Source organism: Juglans regia, chromosome 3, assembly GCF_001411555.2.
Source record: "Juglans regia cultivar Chandler chromosome 3, Walnut 2.0, whole genome shotgun sequence".
NCBI lineage: Eukaryota > Viridiplantae > Streptophyta > Magnoliopsida > Fagales > Juglandaceae > Juglans > Juglans regia.
Genome location: NC_049903.1, coordinates 8,682,479 through 8,699,702, shown reverse-complemented (window position 1 = coordinate 8,699,702; position 17,224 = coordinate 8,682,479). Strand labels below are relative to the sequence as shown.

General features: G+C 34.1%; 2 protein-coding genes across 5 annotated transcripts in view; both read right to left on the bottom strand.

Moving 5' to 3' along the window:
• Window positions 1-3,592: 3,592 nt before the first annotated feature.
• Window positions 3,593-9,321, bottom strand: LOC108982310. Of its 2 annotated transcripts, XM_035688199.1 has the most exons (6): window positions 8,605-9,321; window positions 7,017-7,868; window positions 5,840-6,030; window positions 5,305-5,511; window positions 4,907-4,967; window positions 3,593-4,437 (listed from the first exon to the last, which is right to left on the bottom strand). In XM_035688199.1, the coding sequence occupies exons 1-6, from the start codon at window positions 8,818-8,820 to the stop codon at window positions 3,850-3,852; spliced, it is 2,115 nt and encodes a 704-aa protein (XP_035544092.1). In that variant the 5' UTR covers window positions 8,821-9,321; the 3' UTR covers window positions 3,593-3,849. The 2 variants fall into 2 exon arrangements, with proteins under 2 accessions (XP_035544092.1, XP_035544093.1); XM_035688200.1 differs by lacking the exon at window positions 5,840-6,030 and having other exon boundaries at window positions 5,305-5,525.
• Window positions 9,322-11,275: 1,954 nt separating this feature from the next.
• Window positions 11,276-17,224, bottom strand: part of LOC109020188 (cysteine-rich receptor-like protein kinase 26) — a 39,640-nt gene continuing 33,691 nt past the window's right edge. The window contains exons 1-7 of one of the 3 annotated variants that reach the window (XM_019002611.2): window positions 14,105-14,968; window positions 13,816-13,923; window positions 13,480-13,589; window positions 13,167-13,374; window positions 12,795-13,029; window positions 12,531-12,672; window positions 11,276-12,358 (exon numbers count right to left, since the gene is read on the bottom strand). In XM_019002611.2, coding sequence (XP_018858156.1) covers window positions 12,011-12,358; window positions 12,531-12,672; window positions 12,795-13,029; window positions 13,167-13,374; window positions 13,480-13,589; window positions 13,816-13,923; window positions 14,105-14,927 — 1,974 coding nt within the window. In that variant the 5' untranslated portion in view covers window positions 14,928-14,968 and the 3' untranslated portion in view covers window positions 11,276-12,010. Of the gene's footprint in view, window positions 12,359-12,530; window positions 12,673-12,794; window positions 13,030-13,166; window positions 13,375-13,479; window positions 13,590-13,815; window positions 13,924-14,104; window positions 14,969-17,224 lie in introns of those variants that run through there. The other 2 variants (XM_035688205.1, XM_035688208.1) reach the window with 2 other exon arrangements.

Sequence of the window (17,224 nt, the reverse complement as noted above, 5' to 3'; positions counted from 1 at the left end):
TTCTTCCTTCACTACACTACCTTTTTTAATACTCGTAGGGCCTCCAGCATTTACTGCTCAACAGATTTATTGACCTTTATTAAAAAAAAAAAGAACAGATTTTTTTACCTTATCTTTTGATGAAAGTTGGACAAACTTGTCCCCGAGGCTCGAGCTAGCAGAGGATACTGAAAGCAACTATTATGATTCGTGAAATTATAATTGTGTGCTGTGCTTGAGTGGGGTTAAGAATCTAAGATATTCAATCAGGGCCGGTTGTCTAGTTGATCTTACTGTCCTTCCTGCTGGATCAATAACTCTTAGATTGTTTATTTTCACAATTTCTTTCCAATCATCTTATTTCATCGTTATAATTTTATCAAATTTTTACATAAAATAAAATAATAATTTAATTTTTTTAAATTTTAAAATAAAAATATTATTTTTTAATAATATTTTATAATAATATTTTATTTAATTTTTAACTTTAATTTCAATTCATTATAAAAATAAACGAGTCCTAACTGTTCTAAAGGAGTTCACTTGAGAAGCAAACTCCTAGAGAAACTTCAAAGAGAAGATCATCCTGTCTATGCATCAGGAAAACGACTGTGATGGTAGCCATGAACTTTTTTTTTACAAATTATTGTATTAATTTTATAGGTATTCTACATATAATTATAAAATGCATAAATATCTTGTAATTATTTTGAAAAACAACAATAAGGTTTATTATTAAAAATTAATTTTTTTATATAAATTTTATATTTTATTTTATTTTTTAAAATGATTATGCAGTAATTATAGAAATTACAGTTATAAATATTTTTTTTCTAATTTTATATACAGTAAAAGTATCTGTGCTCACCGACAATTCAACGTAGGATAAAATTATGGATGTGAAATGCAATGAAGCATGGGACACTGCCATCGCTTTCATATCATTAAAAATAAAAACCATTCCTGCCCACAAAAAGAGTAGACCAGGTTCATATAACCAAATGTAAATTATATAGTCTCATACATCTGATTCTATTCTAAATTAAATAAGTCAGAGACGGAGAAACGTACACGAAAAATCAAATGGCCCCCTCCCCCTACCTGTAGCATTAGCATCTTCTTTTGTGTTTCCCAATGAGTATATTTTTATTATTATTTATTGAAAGAAAGGTAAGAACAATGACAATGGCTGTCAAGTCTAAAATTTTACTAGAATCTTAATTTTTGATTATAATATTAATTTTTGACTAGGTAAATTCACATTAGATTAGTCATTATAAAGTTAAAATAATAATATAATATAATATTATTTATTTTTTTATTTATTTTTTACAAATACAATTTATATATTTGTTAGATCTTCATGTTTTGTAGAAATAATGTATCTACTATATCAATCAGTAGAAAGAATGTGCATGTCATGCATGTTTTACCATTCAAAAAAAAAGGGAAGTGATGAAATAATTAAATATTGCTTTTTATTGTAAATTGTAGCTAGTCATATTTAGAGAGAACTTAAGATTTACTATTCATTAAGTCTTAAACTTTGGACCATTGGCTAGTCCAATATAGAGGTTTTTTCTCACATCTAGCTAAAGTTTAGACTTGCATTAGTATTTGGTTAGTCCATTGCCAATGCTCTAAGGCCAACACCGGCTTACCGCAGACTCATCAAGACCATTATGTAGATGCTCGAAAATGGGATGCAACATATATATATATATATGAATAAATATAGATAGAAATTACTATTAAGACCATCTATTTTATATATATGATGTGACATTATCTAGATCATATATCTTTCTGAATAAATATTGGGAACAATTAATTAGAAGCAGCCACACAGTAAGTGTAAAGTATACACTGCTATAATGATTTCTCTCTAACATTACTTTATATATAATATATAAGATATTGGGTTTGTTTTATAACACCAATGATTTTTTAGATATTTTTAAATTATTTTATTATTATTATTTTATTAGAATTTATAAATATTATATTCTTAATATCCAAATCACCTGTAATCTTTTCTTTAAGTACTAGATTTATATATAAAAATATCTATTTTTTATTAGATGATAGATTTATAAATAAAGTATAATAAATAATATTTAATTATCTAATACTATATAATAAAATGATAAAAAAATGAAAAAAATTACGAATATCATTAATCCCCATTTTATCTATCCTATCAGGAATCACCTTACAACAGTAACGACTAACTGCTGAGCTAACCAGAGAATACTGATCACAAAACATTGTGCACTGGGCAAAAACCTGAATAAAAGTGAAGATAAAAGCCGTCTATGTGATTCACAGAGAGAGAGAGAGTAGAGTAATAAGAAAAGGGGTAACATGCAGCCCCCCAAAAATTCCTAATTTATATTCGTTCTCCCATAGGGTACATTGGTACAGCTCCACACCACTGTGAGGAAAATTTCAAACTTCTGCAGATTTACAAATCCAAACCCAGATTCGCAATATTCATAGGTTTTTGGGTTAAGAGTCTAAAATAAGATCTCTTTAAAATATAAGAAAAAAGAGATGAAAAGAGTAAACTGGAACAGAGAAGCAATGTAGCAGCTTCATCTTTAGCCATTTTCTCAAAAAAAAAAAAAAAACCAAACCCAACTCTCCTTCAGCTTGTTGCAGTAGGCTCTGGAACTCAAGTTTTTGCCTTTGTATTTCGTCTCCCGCCCATGTCACTGTGCACCGTTTCATTAACCCCGCCATGCCATGCCATGCCATGCCATTTTCGTGTGCAAGGGGTGCGCGAAGTCGACTTCTTGCAGAGTTTTTTTATCTCGTTTACTCTATATAATCAAATCATGCATTACTCGTATTTATGTCGGTCATCCTGCCTGTAACTTTGTATTTGTGCGATTAAGGCACGTATCCCTAGAGTAGGCATGATAGTCACCATGTTTGCATCCAACTGGAGCGTGGAACAGGGGAGTGGGTATCCCTCACTCGCGGAAAAGAATTATCCATTTGTCAGTAACCTAGGACTAAAAAGCTTATGTAAAACATGACCATAAGAGCTCAATCAACAGGTCAAAGTCGTTACTCATTTAGAATTTCTTTCTATTGCCTCGGTGGATAAGAACTACATAAACCCATTTTCAAGGACAGTTATGAGAAGCTCAAGCCCAGTAGTGAGCTTGAGCCCTCTGGCTGCTAGAGCCAAATTGGATCTGGAGAATGCCAAGCAGGAGATACTAAGTGGGATTGGTTTCAGTGTAGTAATTCTGGTATGCATGTTCAAGTTTGAACTAATTTTATACAACTACCACCTCCAGTAAGTCTTTAGGGATTGATTCTTAAAGTATATTTTGAGATTGTAGTAACCCAATAGACAAGGCAAGACTCATGCTTATTGCTTCTGTGATTCAATGGTAAGATTGTAAACCATGTTGCTCATATGGTAACCACGAGAGCAAATCAGTGTCTACTCGAGGTGAAACTTAACCAACTATGGGCAGCAAACCAGCGGCCTGTTTCGACAGCTTAGACGTAGTATGGATTTATTACTAGTTTGAGAAATAAAGAAACACTACCGATCGAATATTTCTTTAAGCCACTCACCCACCCATAAAATTTTAGAAAAGAAACACCATCTCATTTTTCCAAGAAAAGAGCAGAAGTTTCATACAAAATTTTGCATATGCAATAACTAATCTGCTGCAACCCTCGAATAAATTTTCACTGTAAACCGACAAATGCAAACTTACATCGAATAAAGACTTGGTAGTTACATACCCGCTGCAAAGAAGAGGCCCAAAAATGCATTTCATCACATCTTCCAAAAATATTCCCCAATGATGGACATTTACATGGAACTCATGTCAGACAGACGGTTCACTACTGTTCTTTTGTATCAGTACTGCTTGAACTGCTGTCAGAGTCAGTACCAGCTTCCTCTAATGCCACGTTATTGATCTCCTGTGTGCCTCCTACCGTTTTGGGTATGAAAGGAGTGCTGGAGGGATTGCTGTAATAAGGTTGTTGATGGATAGAGATGTAATTTGCAGTAGATGGAAAGGAGTGGAAACCATATGTAGATGAATAAGGTCTAGGAAGAAAAGAGTTTGGGGGAGGCCAGTATACCATAGGTAGAAAAGAATTCGCTGGTTGATGTGGGAACACATGGTATGGGGTCTGATTGCGGTAGGAGACATTAGTAGCAGTACTGGGAATCATCGGATTTGAAATTTGAGGGGCATCTACTGAAGTCTGAGACGGGAAGGCCTGCAATGCTGCCATTGCTTGAGTGTGAATAGAGGTGTAGCCCATTAACCCAAATTGAGTAGGAGCTGCAGAGCTTGAAGGTTTCGACTTCTGAACGGAGGATCTTTTCAGATTATTAGGCTTACTATTTGAGATGGTTTGTTTCCTTCTTGATTTAGTTGAAATCGTCTTCCCAGTTAACTGCTGAGAACCAGGACTACCCTGATGAAAGAAAAACAATGTCAAACTGAGGAACTATCTTCAAAATTCAACCAGTTCATTTTGAAGATACAAGAACTGCACAAGGTGGTTGGTTTTGCATTAGCCATCTTTACCATAAAAAATGTAGCTAAACATGTACAAGCACTAGTAGACTAGTCTTTCTGAACAAATATTCCTCCCAACAATCAAAGCTAAAACAAATATGGACAGAACGACAATAATCAATCCTCTGCAATCTCTTTGGCACTCCAAGTGACTCATAGTAGAATTATATCTAATAATGGTTTAGAAGGTGTCTGACACCAGCTTCCCTTAGCCCTGTATATATTGACAACCAATATGTATCATCTTCAGTTGTGCTATTCACATTGATCTTTGAGCTTTATGCACACAGGTAGTAACTTTTAAAACAACTGACTGACAACTCAGGAATACTAACAGGATTTATGATCTGGGGTTGTGATCTTACATTATCGCAAGTCTCTGGATGCAGAAGAAATAATTCCTCCCCTTCAGCTTCTTCATCTGTCCTGCAATATGAATATGTGCAGAAAGTGAAATAGCTCTAGATGATTGAGCATGAAGAGTGAGTAGCATTTTTAGTGCAGACCATGACAAACAGTTATAGGGATATTAATCTTCACAGCTTTCAACCAGATATAACTGAGGAGTCCGCATAGTATTTCATTTGGTAATAAGAATGGCCTCATTGCCTTGTGCTATCCATCATGAACAGACGTGATGGTAATACATATGCAGGTATGCTATGCGGCTGATCGTGTCTCAGACATCATAGTTCAATTATCATGCCTATTCTTCTATTCCATTGCACAAATATAATTTCTACGAGTATGCAGTAATGCATACCTGTAATATTTTTGGAGTAAGTCCAAGTTCCGGTATTTTGTTTCCCTTTGAACCAGGTCGTCGGGAAAACCAGCCATGAACAGAAGTGTGATGCCTAAGGCCTTGAAGAAGAAGCTCCCAGTGCGAATATGAACTAGCATTGCTATTTGACACATCAGTGGCCCAAAAGACTTCAGCTTGTTTCTTCCCATCCGCTGCCTAACATATCTGGAACAATTCAACTCAAAACTGCTTTTAGATTAGACTGCAAAAGGATACTTTCAGATATTTTCAGAGAAGAAAAGGCTTCATTGCATTGATTGCCAATGCTTCCGAGGTTGGGTATGTAAGAATAAATTCCCTTGACAGAAAAAATCTCTATTGTTTAGGTAAATAGTTTATATTGAGATAGTATAGGGGAAATATGAAAATAATATTTCTGTGCATTCAATTTGAAGAAATTGAAAATAAATATAAATCAATTAGTGATTATGCAAATCAAGTATAGAAACCATAAGCGGAAAATCAATTGTTGAAGTTTTGGAACAGTACTTACTCATTTTGGGGAAGATTTCTTGTTCTTCCACCATACTTGATACAAAGAAATAGGCAGGATGGGCAACTAGCATCAGACGGTCGCATAGCCTTCTCTTCCTCAAGTACTTGAACAGGACATAATGTTGGATTCTGTTGATTGGGATAAAAGACCTTTCTCCGAATACCAGGATTCTCATATAAAACGTGCTCCTGATGATAAGATAAGTTAGCAGTTTCCTTGATTGACAGAGGATTATTAAGGAAAGAACTTAAGAAACCTAGAAGCCATCCAACCATGGGCATCCTCTGAAAGTTGAAACAAGCATTTGAGACAGCTTTGTAGCAGACAAGTTGGTATTGCAATATGATGAGATCACCAGTATTTCCTATTAAATTGGAAATTAAGTTATTTATTTATAGATTTATTTTCACTTTCTTTGGCAGCCCAAGACGCTTCGATTTGGCCTTTTATATTCACCAAAAGAACTAGACTCCCATCAACGCAACTAAATTCACAATGGCACCAATCCAAATCCTATCAATTTCCCGTAATATTCTGATGTCACTGAGTAAAGCAGAAAGCGAGGCGGGAAACAAACAAGATTTTGTCCTAGCTTTCAAGCAACTTGTTCTACCATGTGGCAACCCCTCACAAAATTACCTGAGTTCAGATGAGATATTGCCTGGTGAAAACACCATCCTCTTTCTATCAACAAATTAACCAGAAGAGCTGACTAATTCACTTGATAGACAGAACAAGAGGAAAACAAGTTAAGCAAATGTTCAGGGAAGCACTGTGCTACTGATGATAAGACAACATGGCATGAAAATATGGCCGAAGAGCTTTGAGACTGTTTACATATAAGAAAGTCAGTACTGATAATAGTGGATGCATGGAGAGGCAACATTCAGATATATCAGGACAAGAATTTCAGTTATATCAGAACTAGAATTGGCCCAAAAATAACTTCATACTGAGATAAAACTTAATCTCTTGGCCATCAAACAAAATAATGAGAAGGTAACGCATACATTACATCAAATAAAAAGAAGGCCCCTGGCGAAACAGCAGCAAAGACAAGGAACCCCAACAAATACTCCTATATATAAATCCTCAGTATCTTTCAAGCAATTATACTAAAACCAGTTATTCGGTCTCATGAAACTAACAAAGTTTGCAAAATCAGAATGTTTACCCCAGGATTCGTGGGAGATACATATGGTTCTCCCTTCCTCAGAATGCTAAAATGATTGAAGTCCAACTCATACATATCTTCACATCCATGCCTTAAACCGAGAGATGCAAAAACTATAATTTTTCTTATGGTGTGAGACTGAGCATTTTTCTGTAACAGGATATTTGACTCAATAATTTTCTTCACTTCTTTTGGACAGAAAGCCACCTTTGGAGGTTTTTTTTGTAATGATAGGCCATGACAGACCTCTTTATCAAAACTAAGGAACTCAGGTAGTTCTTTATGTCCTCCAGTATTTTTGGTCTCTTTCCTGTCAAGTCCTTTGAGTTCCCGCTTATCATAACCTGGCTGTGTATCAGGTGCCATACCATTTTCATTTTGGTTTTCATTCGTTTCTTGGCTCACAATTGAAAATGTTGGTTCAAGCTGAACACCAGAGGAACTTTCCAAACATGGTATAAATAATCCCTCATCACCACCTTCATGAGGATATTCTTTCTGTTCAATAGCAGTTATTGAAGTCTCATGAAAATTCCCAACTTTATGGCCACTATTAATATCATCCTCTTCATGATAATCATCATCACTATCATCTGTATTATCACAGTCTGCTATTGAATCACCATCTTTAAATTTTTCGTAATGAAAAAAATGGTTCTCATCCTTTCTCATCCAACTAACCAAGCAATCTTCTAGTCTTGCCTCTCCTGGGGGTGAACACTTCGAGTCATGCATCTGCTGTGTTGCCATTTCACTTTTGCTAATGTTTCCATTCTCAGTTCCAGCACTCCGTTCTGTTTTCTGACTTTTTAACTTCTTCAAGCTTCTTTCCATTGCATTGGGACAACCGCCCTGAAATTTAAGGTAAGAGAGGCCTTTGATAATATGATCAAGATAAGTTTTTAGGTAGAGATAATTGCTCTCAGTTGTGCATGTTAGAGATAAAATGAAAACAAATTATAAAGAAATTTGATTTAGTTATTATTGTTATCAGATATTAAGAGATTTGATTTTGTAACTATACTCATCACTATGTAATTTACAATTGCTAAACCATCTGTCTGTAAGTGACAACTTCCCTCGTCTGTCTGTAAGTTTCATTAGTGAGTTTGTCATAAACAATATAAAAAGCATTTCATTACATCTTACATGCTGCTTTCTTTGTATCGTAATAGTAGTTTCAGTATCTTCTACTTTAAAACGGAATTAACATTCATCTTATTTCAAATGCAAAATTCCTCTGGCCAATCGAATCAACACATACTTCGCAGGAGTTTTGGAACATAACAAAATAGCCAGATTGAACAGATGATTTCTTATCTACTCGTAAAAGAGACATGCAAACATCACAGTAAACTAACAAGATTCTTCCGATAAAAAATGACTTTAATGAGCAATTAAAGTTAGAATAAAATAAAACAAAACAAAAGAGAAGCAAATAAGATAAAACAAGAGGGCACATTCGATGGTTTATCTCATTTTTATTTATGTAACTAGAATTCGAAGAAAATAAAGTATTCGCGGGCTAATAGGAAGACAAAACCAATGAACTAAGCAAAAAACGCAAGCACGAACTAGGCTATCATACTTGTCCATCTGTAGGAAGAGATTGTTTTTTTCTTTCCTGTATTTGAGCTTCAAGAATTGATATTCTCTCCAAAAGCTCAGCATTCTTCCGTCTTTCCCTTTGTAACTCGGCAGTAATCTCAGCAATAACACTGATGCCCTCCCCTTTCACTTCTTGCTCTATAGCACACAATGCAGAAGCATTGACCAAGCCAGCACAGGATTGAAGCTCCACCATTGAAATATATCAATAATCACAAAAATTACATACACCCACCAATCAAAACCTCGTAGAAATGCTTCCCAGATGAAAATCTTCAAATTAAATGAAGATATATATGAGAGCAGTGATCGGACGTTAACCATGTAGCAAAACCGCAAAAGTCAAAGAACGGACTATTTGAATGCAAAACCTTTGTCAGAAAAAAATGCTTTTCATTTGTTCTCTAGCTTTTTAGTGGAGATGCATCAAGATAATCAAGGACTATCTGAATGTGATCAGAAGAGAGCATGAAAGGGTTACAGAGAAGGAATTAGGAGAGCTTGAAGAACAGTATAGTTTGATCAGTGCAAGTGAAACTATGCTACTGTTGAAGCTACATGGTTATTGACGGGAAGAGTTCAAAAGAGAACATGAAGAAGTAGAAGACGTCTCTGAATAATCAATGATGACATTCTTGTGAGGTAGATGAACGTGATTGGAAGTTGAGGAGACTCTTGGGTTTGATCAATGCTTCAGTTTCGGAAGTAAATCGAAATGAGAACGCCGAGGGTTAAGGCATGCATCACCACGTGCGCCTCTCTCTCTCTCTCTCGAGTCTCGGGGCTACAAATACCCCTCGTCAAACCCAAACACTAATAGCAAACTCAAACTAGGATGAAGTTTCCAAATTTGGCTAAACACTTATACCACCTCTACATTTATCAGAAGATTAAGAAAAAGATTGAATACTTCAAAAAAAAAGAAAAGATTTTGAGAAAGTTGACAAACCTGTTAAAAAAAAATTCTACCTTCTAAAAAAGAAAAGATTATGAAAAAGATGGCATACGTGGTCGTTCAAACAAAATCTTAACAAGATTAAAAGTAATCTCAAGACCCATTTTTTTAAGACGACTGTATTCTAATTTTATTAAAAATTTTTATTTATTAGAAAAAAAAATCATGATTACAATAATACACCTAAAGAATATATATAAGAAAAAAACAAAATCCAGACATTAAAATTACTAAGACATCCTTTTACATAACAATATATCCGTTTAGGACCCATTTACCTAGGAAAATCTCTTCTCATAAATCTTGTACTTGCAATTGATTTTTCCAATCTAATTATGATCTGAGCAATTAATTAGAAGTCGTAGTTGGACACCATCAGCTATATGTATAAAATATAAAGCACTTAGATTAAGAAATGATGCCATAATTGCTTACAGCCTCATAAATAATATAAATAATCACCTAATTTTCTACTGGTTCCAACAACTCACAATTCCGGCTAAGTGACAATGGCATTTCTCTTCTAATATTTGAAGTGGTGAGGCTGGTGCCCCATGTAGGAGCATCCGAGGGTGTGATCGTGTAATAATTTATTTATTTATTTATTTTTTTATAGATGCTCAACAGGTTAAAATATATTTGAGCTTTTACCTACCTTCCTACATTTCACACAAACAGATCAAGAAATGTGTAGCAGTATAGTACAGTAGTAGAATTCCAATGTTCATCATCCATACCTGCCCCCATTAGTTCTTATATAAATATATATATATAAATATATATATATATATCCTATGCAATCGAGCTGGTCACACAGTTTGTATTGTAGTAAGTTTCTTCCAAAAAAAAGTTTCTATTGTAGTATATGTGGTGATTGTATCTGCTTGTAAAGAATGAAAAACAAAGGTTATAGATTGAAGGTTTATTCAGTGAAGTAAAGGTCTCAATTAATTAAGAGAAATGCCCATTTACCAATTGATTAATGCAAAAATCAAGGTGCAAAGGTTGTAATTAGTGGAATGAAAAGATGGGAATTGGGTGTCTGTCTTGACTTGCGAGTCTGATGACCCCTTTTCCCAGATTATACATTAAGAAAATATGAGCACACGTGCATCTAATATGCTTTTTTGCTTAGTGGGGTACAATATAGAAAACAAGCTCACGTGCAATGGTAACCCAAATGGTTGTCTCTTGATGCAGTTTGTGTCAGGGGAATATGAAGCTAAACCTTGGATACCATCCTTCTACTTTTTTAAATTAATCCCACCCATATGAGCAAACCCTTTGTTTGTCAAAAAAGTACATCTTAATTTAATCAGTGGGTAGCGCCTAAATCAGAGCTTTTCAATTTAATAACTAAGAAAAATTGCCTAAGAAAGCACCAAATCACAAGGTTAAAAAAAGCCATGAAAAATGTGCTGGAAAGGTAATGGAGTCCTGTAACGAGTACACACGCTCACACCCCTTGATTCACTGTCCTTCTAGTTTTTAAGATTAAAAAAAAAAAAAAAAAAGGGACCTTGGAACTTGAGGTTGATTGCAAGTGGGAAGGAGTAATATAATAAATATTATTTATATGTTTGCCTTGAGCAGTGTGTTTAGTAAGATTAAGCTTTATGATATTTAGGTTATTATATACATTGATATGCGACAATGAAAAGTGGATATATTTTATTTAGAGATAACAGGCCAGATATTCATGAAATTTCAGTATTGTATTATCACATGCCTCGTAATGATTGTAGCAGAATACAGGAGAAAATATCTATCAAGAGAGAGGGATTCAGAATTCAGATTCCCCATAATCGACTGCTTGAATTGCACAAAAATCCGAACAGTCAATGTCAAAGGGGCATGCTGATCCCACTAACAATGGCCCAGAGCAGAGGGTGCACCTACTTGAGGTGAGGCAATGGGGCTCTCACACTCTTTTCACATTGGTTGTCCAAACTGCAATACAATCTAACTAGCCAATTTCAAGGGATCTCCACACGAGGAACTCAATACTAACCTGATAAAATAGTATATCAGGTCAATGCAAATAGTATAATTCTCGGTCTGCAATGCAAAACAAGTTTGCCACTAATGTCTGGCTCTGCACAGACTTGGACCTTGGTTTTAAGCCGAACCAGACCCAAGAAACAAGGCTCCAGGGCCCTGTACACGTAGTTAGAAGAAATTTTCCCAGACCTTCCGCGGCTTCGCTTTCAACGTCGGGAACATAGGCCCATTTACCCCGCCTGCCTATCACCTGTTCTGAATCTTTTCCTAAAGATCTCTCTATCAGCCGTTCATCAGAGATAGAGCCCCATAATCATGCTCACCAAGTGAAAAGTCCTACATATCCTGGAACGTCCATTGCCATCTCTGTTCAACTCCAAAGACGCTCTATATGGTGGAATAATTGGGAGAATTCAAAAGTTCAGAATGCCTATATATGGTGGCTCAGATCGGCGTTGTCTACCCATGATGGTACGACGCAAAAGCCAGCCTTTTTCATCCAAAACAATCTCTGGACCCTCTGAAGGAAAGTTCTCCTACCTAACACTCTATGATCATCCTCAAATGATGGCATTTTGGTTTCCATGCTTCCATGTTTGTCAGTACCGTCGAGCATGGTAACAACTGAAGCCATTGTTGGTCTATCAGCTTCATTTGCTTCAGCACAGAGTAAGGCAGTGCGGATGCAGTTTATTATTACAGATGTTGAGCCATCTGGCATCAATATTGTGGGATCTATAATATTTGAAGCAGTTCCTTCGCTGAAGTTTCTCCGAGCCTGCAGGATAGAAATATATATATCATTTTAATTACTCAATGGGCAGAGCAGCTACTAAGAGCATTTATTTCCATTATGATTACGTTGATTTCATGTGCATGAAGTGCTGACTAGTGCTGGACTAAATGGAGAAAGGAAATGTATCCGATTGAGTATGAAATATTGTACTTACATAGCTCAAAAGATTGTCCGCATTCTCCTCATCTCGAAAGCAACTATTCTTCTGTCCGCTCACTATCTCCAACACTAATACACCAAAGTTAAAGACAATGGACTTCATTGAGAACAGCATGTGCATTACATCCGGAGCTTCTCTGTACATTGTAAATAACGTCCATCAGTTTAATTCAAATATTGGTACTGACACTAATTTCATGTTCTTCTACGATACAAGTTACACCTATTAAATATTAATCTCCCTTTCCATGATACTTACTCGATCCTCCCAATTCTACTTGTATTCTCGGGAATTTGATCCAATGAAAGCAAGCTTTTCAAGCCAAAATCTGAAATCTTTGGATTCATTTCTTCGTCCACAAATATATTACTAGCTTTAAGACCATGATTAAAACATAGTTTAGATTCTTCATGAAGGTAAAGAACCCCTTGTGCAATGCCTCTTATGATTTTGTAGCGCATTTCCCAATCCAAAGTTGCAAGCTTGAGCGGATCTACATTTCCAAGCAAGTATATGGGTCATTTAACTAAAATAAAAGGAAGCATATCTATATTCTAACAAGACATGCAAGGCAAAACAAATGTTCTGTATATATAAATCAGAGAAGAAGTAGGTAAGTACGAAATATACCAGAAAGGTAGTGATCAAGGCTTGTATTTGGAACAAAATCATATATTAGAAGTCTTTCATTTCCTTCAACGGAACAGCCTAGGAGCTCAACAAGATTACAGTGTCGAAGTTTAGTCAGCGAAAGGACCTTATCCTCAAATTCTACACCTTTTTGTCCATAACCCCTTGACAGCCTTTTTACAGTAACGACTTTATTAGAGAACCTACCCTGATCAGAATAAAAATGGAGTGTATGTAATCATCCAGGAATTTGAAATTTACTATCTTTTGAGAATTATAGTTGTTACAATTCAAAAGGGTAACGTCTACTTACCTTGTAAACAGTACCAAATCCACTTTCTCGGAGTTTATTTGCTTCGGAAAAGTTGTTTGTCGCAACTTTAATATTGTCAAAGTCGAATAGTATGGATCCAATTATCTCATCTACACTTTTAAAAAGAACTAATCAACACACATAAGGGATCAATTAAGTTAATTCTAAAATGAGAAGTAAAACAACCTAAAATATGTCCATACAGCTAATAGGAAGCTGAATCTTATCCCCAACATCATGCCTATTGTTTGAATTTGTTATTTCTTTTAGCGATATGCAAAAACAGTCTTTACTCATAGAATAACAATTAATTAACATGAAGAATATATCACTTACTTTCAACTTTCTTCCTTCCCCGCTTCGCCCTTATATAGATGCCCGTGATGGACAAGATTAGTCCCAGAAAAGTAATAGATGCCAAATCTACAATAAAGTTCAGGGTCCCTGCAAAAATTATAAATCTGTCCTTATTGGAACATCCTGATTGTGTTGATCGAGTTTTGGAACTAATCTTTCGTCTGGATATGGAGAACTAATCTTTAAAGTAGAAATAACTACAAACACATATCAAGCATTTCATTTAACGTCAATCATGAGATTCTTATAAGCGTAACGGCGCGAGTACCTTCTTGCGACCTTAGACCATCAGTTGGGATTGGCGATTGAGTAGGGGGTGGCGAGTTAGTTGTAGAGTAATAGAAGGGGTAGACCTCAAACCTGATATCACAGCTGGGTCTAGCGATTCTCCCACCTTCCTTCCCATCACAACATCGTGGAATACCTTCAGATGCCCCAAGCAAGCAATCGTTGCATTCTTGTTCAGATAAATCAGGCGTGCATTGCACGAGTGCATATATTGTTTTGAAGTTTGATACGGTTGCATTCCCTGCTGCGAACTTACGAAGAGAATAGCTTGCGGCAGCTTGACTTCTTAGCCTTTCCAGCAAGCTCCTAGCAACGTCAAAGAACTGATCCACATAGTTAGCCGATACGTTATTGATGCCCCACATGGTGAAATTGGGGCTGGTTTCTATGACGCCCAAAATGGAGCGATTTGAGTAGCGTAGCATACAGTGGTCGTACCACCCAATTGCCTCCTTATGATCGGGACACAGCTCAGGGAGAAGGTAACTAGCATTGTAGAGGCAACCGCGGCAAATATCCAGTGGAACATCTCCTCTACAGAGTCCAATTGCGCGTACTTCGTTGATGTTCTGGCCATAAGAAGAGTTGTAGAATCCGTTGTTGATAATTTCGGTACTGTTAGAAATGGAGTGGAGGAGGTGATTGAGATTTGCCTTATATGTACTGTTAGAAATGAAGTTATCCCTGTCGTCGTCTAAACAGGAATGGTATAGGAAGGCTGGCTGTGCAACGGCCTGAGAAATTATCCTGAAAATGGCAGCGACGAACAAAAGAACTAACGATGACGAAACCAATATTGGCATGTCTTCAATCAAGGGAGGTTAATGGTGGAGCAATTAAAGATGCTTTTTTTTTTTTTTTTTATTCTTTATAGGCGACTGCGTACTTCACTGATAAATTGGCGTCAACAGTAGTGGGTGAGTCGAAGAAGGAAAATTTTATAAGGATGCTGCTTTCTACCGGTCTTTACTTAATAAAAAATAATAATAAAAAATTCACAGCTGTAAAAATAAACGACGGAAACAAGTGATAAGAATAGTATTTTTTATATGTATTTAAAATTTTTATTTTTTTTATTTTTTAAATATTTTTATAACATCATTTATCATTAAAAAAATTTTAAAAATATATAATTTTATTAATAATTACTTCCTTAATTATTAAATAAAACGAATACTAACAAAATTTTAAAAAATAAAAAAAATAGTAAATAAGTAGTAAAAAATATTAAGTCTACTATTATCTATTTTATAAACTACAATTTCGACTGTCTTCTTTTTAAAAATTTTATTTTAAAAATCAGATGGTGATATTAGAATATTGAATGTATAAACTGTATAGTTTGTAAAATTATTCGTCAAAAAATTATAAAGATTCATACGATTTTCTACCGAAAATTGTAAATATAATGGGTATGACTTATTTTTTATTTCTTTTCTATTCGAACTCCAAGCGCTCAAGTTTGAGAATGAATCGAAGGGACGTTTCTCCTATTTTATGTTTCTATTTTTTTCACTTTAAATATTTCAGTCGGAACAAAAATTCGAGTATATTGATTCACATACTCAAAACTTTGAAAAAGTTAGAATGAAAAATAGATAAATATTTTTATACTTGTAGTTTTTACTTATGTAACAATTAACGTATCAGTTATTGATATATTAAAGAGTGTAAAACTTGAAATTCAAATTTATGAATTAAAAAAATTAAAAAAATAAATTTTATACATAAAATTATAAATGTCACTACTCTTAAAAAAAAAAATTCTTAAAAGAGTCTCCAGTAAATCACCCTCTTCGAAATTTAGAGAAAGTAAGGCCTAGTTTAATTATACAGATGAAAAAAGATGAGATAAATGAAAGTTAAATAAAAAATTATTAAAATATAATTTTTTTAATATAATTTTATTTTAAAATTTTAAAAATTAAATTATTTATTATATTTTATATAAAAATTTAAAAAATTATAATAATTAAACGAGATAAAATAAGATGAAATTAGATGTCTTGCTTAAAAAAAAAAAAAAGGCTTAGGTTATCAAAGATGTGTTCACAATCTCACCTCTCTTTGCTAGAACCATCAGCGTCATGGATCGTCACCAAAGTCTGTCTCAAAAGTCAAAACTGTAAATTCCTTTGTAAATCGGAGTGAAGGCTATCTGTTTGTCCTGTAACTGTTACTTGTTCCGAAAGAAAAAAAAAAAAAGAGGAAAAGCTACTTGCGTTAGAGTATTGGCAATGTTCTTGTTATTGCCAATCTAAAATTTAGTTAAAAATTGAGTTTTTGATTAAAATCAAAGTAATTGAAGAAATTAGTATATATTAAACTATTTATTTTAAAGTCTAAATAATAATATAATATTATATATTTTAATAATAATTTTTATAAATACATTTTATATATTAATTAATAATTAAATTTTTATTTAAAATTTTTATTTTTTAACTATTTTTTTTTTCAACTTAATTATCCAATATTAACCATTGGAAATACTTTTTATGCATTGACGTGCACGAAGGGGTAGAAAAACGCCATAATCGACAGGGGATGAAGACTTTTGACTCGTATTCTGCTTGCTCTCATAAATAAATGGCACAAGATGCACCACATGAAACAGAAAGTCCTTGAAATTGCTTGGGAATACCCGGGGACTTTAACCCAGACACGCGGCCCTTCAGCCACGTTGCAACGCTTTCCAAAAGATAAAAAGACTGACGATTAGACTTTAAGTCCCGAATTCGGGACTCAACAAATATTTCCAATGGAATTTTTTATTTATTTATCAAATGATTAAAAAAATATTTTTTAATAATATTATAAATTTTATTTTTTTAAAATGTTTATGATAATTAAAAAAATATATAAAAAAAAATTACGAAACATTTTTTAAATTCTGAATTTAGAACCCATAACAATATTTTTTTATAAATGAAAAAGGTTAGTTATCATCTCTCATCACATACCAGTGTCATTGGTCATTTTTTATTTTATAATTTTTATTTAAATAAAATGATGAAAATAATACATCATATATTAATATATGGTGTAGAAAATAATAACTAAAATTTTTCTGTAAAAGGAAAATAAAATTGGCCATTGA